The sequence below is a fragment of the Marmota marmota genome, unplaced genomic scaffold (assembly GCF_001458135.2).
Source record: "Marmota marmota marmota unplaced genomic scaffold, marMar, whole genome shotgun sequence".
NCBI classification, from domain to species: Eukaryota; Metazoa; Chordata; class Mammalia; order Rodentia; family Sciuridae; genus Marmota; species Marmota marmota.
In genome coordinates this window covers 43,089,106-43,097,491 of record NW_026000005.1, presented here as the reverse complement: position 1 = coordinate 43,097,491, position 8,386 = coordinate 43,089,106, and the positions used below count along the sequence as shown (strand labels likewise).

The 8,386-nt window shown below is 40.4% G+C and overlaps 1 protein-coding gene across 11 annotated transcripts in view; it reads left to right on the top strand.

Moving 5' to 3' along the window:
• Col4a4 (collagen type IV alpha 4 chain) overlaps positions 1 to 8,386 on the top strand; it is a 147,630-nt gene that overhangs the window by 8,134 nt on the left and 131,110 nt on the right. For 7 of the 11 annotated variants that reach the window (XR_007349514.1, XR_007349513.1, XM_048808630.1 and 4 more), the window contains exons 2-3: positions 5,312 to 5,377; positions 6,584 to 6,736. The exons of 1 other annotated variant lie outside the window; for it this stretch is intronic. Coding sequence is in view for 8 of the 10 variants with exons in the window: in XM_048808630.1 (XP_048664587.1) it covers positions 6,693 to 6,736 (44 nt within the window). In the remaining 2 variants the exon portion in view is untranslated. The remainder of the gene's footprint in view (positions 1 to 5,311; positions 5,378 to 6,583; positions 6,737 to 8,386) is intronic. 3 more of the 11 variants (XM_048808629.1, XM_015481469.2, XM_048808626.1) reach the window with 1 other exon arrangement.

Sequence of the window (8,386 nt, the reverse complement as noted above, 5' to 3'; positions counted from 1 at the left end):
GGGAGAGGGGGAATCGTAGGCCAAGGGAAACCTGGGAAGTTAGTCATTTTAATAAGAAATTTGAGAGGACTGAGTCAAGAATGTCACTCTTGACTTGGAGGTAAAAAACTTGTCTGGGTTTGAAAATCTGTTGTATATTTTTGGAACATATGTCCCCTTCATGTGATTCCCAAGGGTGACATTATTATGGTTGCATTATTATTACGGATGTTCTGTTGATAATGGGAGGAGACCTCAAGGACAGAAGGGTAATAGAAGCCTACTCTGCCAGAATGGTGGGTTAGCTGAGTTACAGTGGCAGACTCCACGCCTAACTCCATCCAGTGTCAACTGAGGATTCTGCAGTCCTCTGACAATTCAGTAGAATCTGGAGGGAAGGAGAGCTGGGGTGGGCTTGGCTCCAGTCCAGCAGCATTCTGTTCAAGTCAGAACTCAGAGTAGTGTTCAAGAATTTAGTTGAGCAGTTGTCAAGTTTTCCCTTTTGCTTCTCAGAGAACATGAAGCTCCAGACACATGCCATGGTCCCAGGACCACACAGACTGATGACCCACTATACAAACCTGGGGCTATGTGATAAGAAGGACTTTTTTTCTCTAAAGAGCTCAAACCAAAATGAATTCTTTGAAAGTCTGTGTCTGCAGTTAGAATCAACCCAAATGAGGTGTTAGAAAGAGCAAAACCTGGATGGAACTGGAGATCATTGTGTAAATAAGCCAGGGACAAGGACAAGCTCTGTGTGATCTCACTCATACATGGATTCTTAAAAAAAAAAAGCAGATCTCATGGGTGTTGAGAGTGGAGTAGTTATTACTAGAGGCTGGGAGAGATGGGGGTAGAGGGATGGGGAGAGGTTGACTAGTGGGTACTAAGTTATAGTTAGTAGTAAGGAGTTCTGGTGTGTTACTGCAGCAGGTTAACTATAGTTGGTAATTATGTACTATACATTTCAAGAAGTTCCAAGAACATATTTCCAAGGTTTTTCCCATATGGAAATGATAACTGTTTTAGGGAATAGGTACGTTTAGCCTGATTTAAACTATCAACAGTGTATAATTGTACCAAAGCATCCCATAGTACCTCATTAGTATGATTTTTATGTTTTTATTTATCTGTTAATAATAAGTTTAAAACATTTTTTAAAGAAAAGAAAGCAAAACCAAGTAGCCATCTTATACACTTGGAAAAGGTCAGCTTAAAAGGAAAAGGGTAGGAACTGCAGGGAGATGCAGAGGTGAGGGGCAGGTAACCAAGGTATGTCTTGCTTTTCCTGGGAGCAGTTTCCTAACCTCTGAGGCCCTTTGCTTATTTGTTTATAAGACCTGAGCCTTAAAGAATTCTATCTTGGTCAGGTGCAGTGGTACACACCTATAATCCCAGTGACTTAAGAGGCTGAGGCAGGAGGATGGAGAGTTCAAAGCCAGCCTCAGCAAAAGCAAGATGCTAAGGAACTCAGGGAGACCCTGTTTCTAAAATACAAAATAGGGCTGGGGATGTGGCTCAATGGATGAGTTCCCCTGAATTCTATCCCGGCTATCCCCCTCCCCCCAAAGAATTCTATTTTGGAAAGAGAAAGGTGTATAAAATAGGTGTTCAGACAAAAACAAAATCATTAAACAGAACTCAAAGATTTCATGTTGCTTAGGAAGAGACACTAAGCTTTTGTTAGCTCTTTGTGACTGGAAGGGTCTCATCCTCAGTCTCCTGTTCATCTTGCCCCCACTGTCTTGGCCATTCTCCTCACCTCCATAAAGGAGAGCCCAGCTGGGTGTATTTCCTCTCAGGATCCTGTTGCAGAGAAAACAAATTTTCCTGGTAGAGATACTGATTTGGAAGATCTCAGTTCCTGTTCCCAAATCTAGCATTTGGGAGTGACTCTAGTACTGGGCACAGACCAGAAAGAGTTGGAGATGAGGACTTTTCATAAAGAAGTGAAAGGGAAAAAAATAATCTCAGGGAGTTGGAAGAAGACAGCAAGATGATATTTGCTGCATATACGTACTAGAACTTACTACCATCTGTCTTCTATGGGAAAGAGCCTCTGGACCTTACTGGGGTCAGTGAACAGGTGATTCAAAGGCCCAGGTGCTGATGTTCAGCTTCCCTCTCAAAGAGGGGAGGCAAGCTCCCTGCTGGGTGGAGCCTCCTTGGACTTGGGTGTGGGGTGGTCCTCAGGTCCACTCACCCAAGAAAAGTGACTTGACTTTTATGGCTTTACCACAGGGAGCAGCTCCCAGTGATCTTTCATCCTCCCCACAAAATCATTCTTTTCTTTGAATTTTCCTCTCTGAAAACAGCATTTTACGTTTACTCAGAGAATCTGTTTTCTCTAAATCCAGGCTTACACTTTGCCTTGGTCTTCCCCAGCCCTCTAATACTGGCCTCTACCTCTAATCATTTCTTTTTTTTTTTTTAATATTTTTTTTTAGTTGTAGTTGGGTACAATATCTTTCTTTTATTTATTTATTTTTATGTGGTGCTAAGGATCAAACCCAGGGCCTCACATGTGCTAGGCGAGTGCTCTACCACTGAGCCACAACCCCAGCCCCTCTAATCATTTCTTGATGCACCCCCATCGCTCCTCTACCTCTCCATTCAGTCTCTATTTGTACCACCTCCCAGCCCAGAGTCACAGTTGTCTGTCACTAAGCCACTGTTGCATGGAGTCACCTTTGGCCCAGTGGTTTATCCTGATCCTTTCTGTGTGGCTGGGGAGACAGGACCAGGTGGTGGAAAGCCTGTCTGTGCCTCCAGGAGCTGGGTTGAAGGTGGAGCTCTGAGGGAGCTATAGACAATGGTCCCTTCTTGAGAATAACAGTTGGCAAAATAAAGCATGTCCTTTTGAAAGGCACAGAACCTCTCCAGAAGTTTCCTGCGTAGGCAGTCTCCTAAAGCTGTTGTTTGCATATGTTTTAGTGGCATAGCCCTTGGGTTGTTTTTTTTGTAATAGTGACAAACTTGAATAGAAACATTCTGTCCCCTCTAATCCCACATGACAAAAGCCATTAATTTGGTGGGAATGTAGGTTAGAGGGATGCTATTCTGAGTGAGGGGCTATTTTTGTTTGGTGCAGTCAAAATCTTGGTGGATGCAAACATTCTTAGGCTTGTAACACAGGTGGTTGCAACAAAGAAGCGGCTCATAGATGGCTGTGGATAACATGCGTGATCGCATTTTGTGAATCACAGAGCACAGTGCATATGGCTGTTCCCAGTGTCGGGCTGACAGGGAGACGGGGGCTCTGCTCAGCTGTGACCTAGTAGCTGCACTGCAGGCAGGAAAACGGTCAAAAAATTCTCTGTGACTCCTTTGTAGTTTGTTTTGGGCTAGACATGAATGGTCATGGGCTTCTAAGGTCTGTTCCAGTTGAAACAGTGAACAGTACAGATTTTTACCGTTGACAGCTCGTTTAAAACAGAGATCTTCAAACTGAGGCACATGGATCCTTGGGAAGCAACGAGATTCTCAAGAGTTATGTAATTAATTTTATGGACAACTAATGAAAAGAGCCTGTTTCCAGATGCTCAGCTGCCGTGTACATTCTTTCATAGCATTGCTCTGCCTTTGTTCAAGCTTCTTACACTGTTTCTTCTCCTACTTTTCAAAATAAAGGCACATTCCTCTCCCTGTCCATCCCAGACATTGCCACCCTGCTTTGTCCCAGAACTGAAGAACCGTCTATAAGGACAAAGGAAGGACCATCCAAACAGGAAGTGTTCCACCTACTGGCTATGACGGCCTCTGGTCACTGTTTCCAACTTCAGCTGTCATCACACTTGAAGGCTTACAGCTGGTAGTGAATTCAAAAATAATTCTTGATGATGAAGTACGACACTAATCTTGATGTGTGTCTTAGTTCATTTGGGCTGCTATAACACAGTGCCTCAGACTGAGTAATTTATGAACAACTGAAATTGCTCACAGTTCTGGAGGCTGGGAAGTTCAAAATCAAGGTCCTGGCAGATCCGGTGTCTGGTGAGAGCTTCCTCTTTGTTGCAGTCTCACATGGCAGAAGCAAGATGCAAAGAAGCTCCCCCAGACCCTTCTAGGGCACAAATACCCTGCATGAGGGCTCAGCCTCATGATCTTATCGCCCCCCTCCCAAAGGGCCCCACATCTTAATATCAAAACACTGAGGATTAGATTTCAACACATGAATTCTGTGAGGCAGGAGACTTTCAAGCTATAGTATACAACTCAAGAACAGTTCAAATTTGGAAATAAAGAAGGAAATATTATTTTTAAAACTGTGTCAATTTCAGTAGGAAGAGCTGCTGGTCTAGAGCTGACTGAACTGAGAAACAAGGAGCCTGCATTTCCAATACAACTATTTTGATGTTTAATAATTGATCATCAATATGTCAATTTGTTTTTGATGAAAAAAATATATGTATCTAATAATTATAAAGAAAAACCAATTCCAGTATAAAAAATTAAACTTAGAGGCCTATGATCATAGGAAATAAAAAAATATTTACTTTATAAATATTTTTATAAATACATTTTTGTTGCAGAGAAGTATGATAGTGATCAATATAAGATTTTCAAGTATAAAATATGCTGCATTAAAATGTGTGGGGGAGTGGCATGGAAATACGTATTCAAAATTTAAAAACAAGCCACATGAAATTCCTGTGAAAGAATTTGTATGCATTGTTTTAATCTGATAGGGGTGAAAATCAGACTGTTGTGGCATTATGATCCATTTGATATATCAAAATAATGCTGGAACAGTTCTATTTTAAAGGTCACCATTAATGATACTTCAGAAATCATTTGCTTTGCAACTACTTAAAGAGAAGATGAAAGCTTTTAAATGTTAACTTAAGAAGAAAAAGAAGGGCAGGGCGCATAGTTTCAAAATTCTTATGGGAGGATAAGAGGAGAGAAATCTGAAGTCCTCCATGCCAGAGTGTCACTGGGGAGAAGGAATTCTTACCAGGGAGAAAAGTCCTGGTCCTGCAGTGACTTATGGCTCTGTGACTTTGTATGAAGTACATAAACTGATTTCCTTTGTTTTTCCTGTGCAATGGGGATAAAACTTTTTCGAAATCATGTTAAGAGTTAACTGACTTTATGTGGGCAATGCTCTGAAGAGGACCCTACAAATAACCACAAATTGTCCGTTTCTCTTCACCTCCCCCAATATGTCTTCTCTCTCCACAACCTCATGTGTATTCCAAGTTAGCCTTCTCCATAGCCTTTAACAGCTACCCCATTGAATATACTTGTCTCCCATCCCTAAGGTCCCAAGTGTCTTTTACAAGTTAATCCATCAAACAGATATATATTGAGCACTCACTATGTATTGCAGACACTACAAGGGCCCTGAAGATAAGCCTGTGGGTTATAAAAACAGCAGCAGCCCTGTTGTCCTAAGGTTTGTATGCTAATTAAATTCAGGGTGCTGAGAATGCACAGGATGCTCCCAGTGTCCTTTGCCCTTTCACTTTCTTTGGCTGGTGGGAGACCCACTGGGATTCTGCAGATTGGCCTATACCTGCATCCAATGAAAATGTATTGAGAAAATCCTAGGATTAGACCACAGTCTGTCTTCCCTGGAAGATGACTATGGCAACCCTTTATCACAATATGTGTGGATATGTGTAGAGATTAATTGCATCATATATCTAATTTTGGATTAAAATACAAGTATCTCTGGCTTTCTTAAATCTTAGACTGTTTTCAATTTGTTTAAATTATTGAATACAATTTGAACGACTCAAACTTATTTGTGTTTTCCTTCTAAAACAATACTTTTATTGAGACTTGTTTCTAGAATGTGATTTTTTAAAAAGATACTTAAAATTATAAATTTAGGGATGGAAAAGATCTAGGTATTCAGAGTGATTCTGTTTCTCTTTGGTTTTGAAACAGCATCGTGGAATGTGGTTCTACCACTTACTCAGAAAACTAATGTTCCATAAATACAGCATTGAATTAATTTACCCAGCTTTTATCTGGAAATTTAAAAATAGCCTGCAACATTTAACACTCCTGGTTTCCCCTCTCTACCAGTTCCATTAAGAACAGGTCTTTACAGCCAAAGATTCTAAATATGAGACATCTCAATTCTTGGGGCCAATGAGATCTTTGATCAAATAAAAGGTTCTTTGAGTCAAGTTTAAAAATATTTTTTCTCCTTTTTTATTGAGGTAAAATTCAAAAAATAAAGTTTACCATTTTAACTCTGTTGAAGTTTATAATCCAACAGTTTTTATTATGTCCATATGCTGTATAACCATAACCACTTCCTAAATTCTAGAACATTTCATCATCCCCAAAAGAAATCCTACAGTTGTCTAATTTTCCCTTCCATTCCTCCTAACAACCACTAATCTATTTTCTCTTTCTCTAGATTGGCCTATTGTATACGTTTTATGTACATTTTATATACGTTATGTACATACATACATATTGGCCTTTTTTCACTTAGCATAACGTTTTCAAGCTTCATTCACATTGTAGCCCATATTAATATTTCACTTATTTTCATGCCTGAATACCTCTGTTACTATGAATAATGAAAGTAATTACTTTCAACATTATAATGCTTAAGAAACATATTTACATTTAACACATGCAGATTTTAACCCAAGACACAGAACTTAACCTGCCAGCGAGTCTTCCAGAAGAGAAGAGAGGCCTGGCAGAAGTTTCTAGTCCCTAGACTGGCCTGCAAAGCCCCTGTGCACATGGTGTCTTTCAGATGGACCAAGCCCTTGGTCACAGATCCTGGGTGAGTGTCTTCTGTGTGATCACCTGCTTTTATCAAATAATTTCTCCTAAGTGTTTGTTTTATAGTTGTAGATTATCTAAATGCCTCAGTGTCAAAAAGCAAATGGTTCCAGAAAGCTAAAGGGTTTGCCTGCTGTATATGACTCATTATTAAAGTCCACACTGTCTACCGTCCCTGAAATGCTCCAAGGTCACCCAGTGGGAAGCTGCATAACTAAGGGCTCTGGGTTCCTGCTCTCTTACTCACTGGGTTTGAATAGCAAAAGCCTTATAGGCCCAGAGCAGCAGGGTCCCTGCAACTAGTAGAGTTGGGACAAAGTACTTGTCTAGTGCAGTAGGCAGGTTAATGACCCCCAGAGACATCCACACCCTAATCTCTGGAGCCTGTGACTATGTTATGTTATATTGAAAAGGGGGGTTTAAAGTTATAGATGGAATTAAGTTTGCTAATTGGCAGACCTTGAGATGGGATAGTTGATCTTAGATCATCTGAGTGTGCCCATATAATCACACATGTTCTTAGAAGTCAAAGGGGGAGGCAGCATCAGAAGAGATGTAACTACAGAAGCAGAGGCCAGAGGGGTGCAGCAAGAGAAACACTCATCCTGCTTTGAAGATGGAATGGACCACGAGCCAAGGAAAGCGAGTGGCCCCTAGAGTCTGGGAAAGCAGGGGATCACACTCTCCCCTGAAACACCTTGATTTTCACCATTGAGACCCATGTTAGGCTTATGATGCCCCAAAGTACAAGATGATATATCTGCATTGTTTAAGCCTCAGAGTTTGTGGGGATGTGTTGCTGCAGCCATAGGAAGCTAATAGGAGATTGTTAAATATGACCTAAAAGGTGTTGAGGATTAAGACTTAAATAGCAGAAAGGCGAAAAGTTTTGAAGGTGATGAACGTGTTTATGGGAAATGAAGGAAGAGTGAGTGGGTGGTGGGAAGGAATCTGTTTATTTCAGAAATGTAGTCATGTCTTACGTGGAGTGGATAGGAAGGAAACTGCAAAAGAATCTTAATTATGGATGGTTTTTAGAAGAAAAATATCTATGTCAGTGAGAAAGACAAACAGTATAGCATGAGGGACAGTAATGAGGTTCATATCTGAAATGCTTGGGCCCTTGGAGGCTATTTTGCCTGAGGGCTCTGGTGCATATTATCCAACATTTCTGAGTTAGATCTTCTGTGAAAGGTGCCCACAGTTTTAATGCGATTATGTGGTGACCACAACTGCCATAAGATGCAGCATGTCCAGCTGGGGTTGTGGCTCAGTGGAAGAGCACTTGCCAGCATGTGTGAGGCACTGGGTTCGCTTTTCAGCATCACATAAAAATAAATAAAATAAAGGTATTATGTTCATCTACAATTAAAATAAAGGCAATGTGTTCATCTATAACTAAAAAAATAAACTTAAAAAAAAGAGATACAACATATCCTATTTACAAATGTCCCAAGAGATAAAAAATCATTTAACAAGCAGCGGTTGTAAATACAAGTTCAACTTGATTTAAAGCTTATTCCCTGGGTTTAACACCTCCTTCAGATTTTTCTCTAACTTACTTATTTACTACATTGAAATGTCAACTGGACTTTATTGGAATTAATTCCAATAGAATGGCTGGGAGAAGGGTGAAAGCAAGAAAATACAG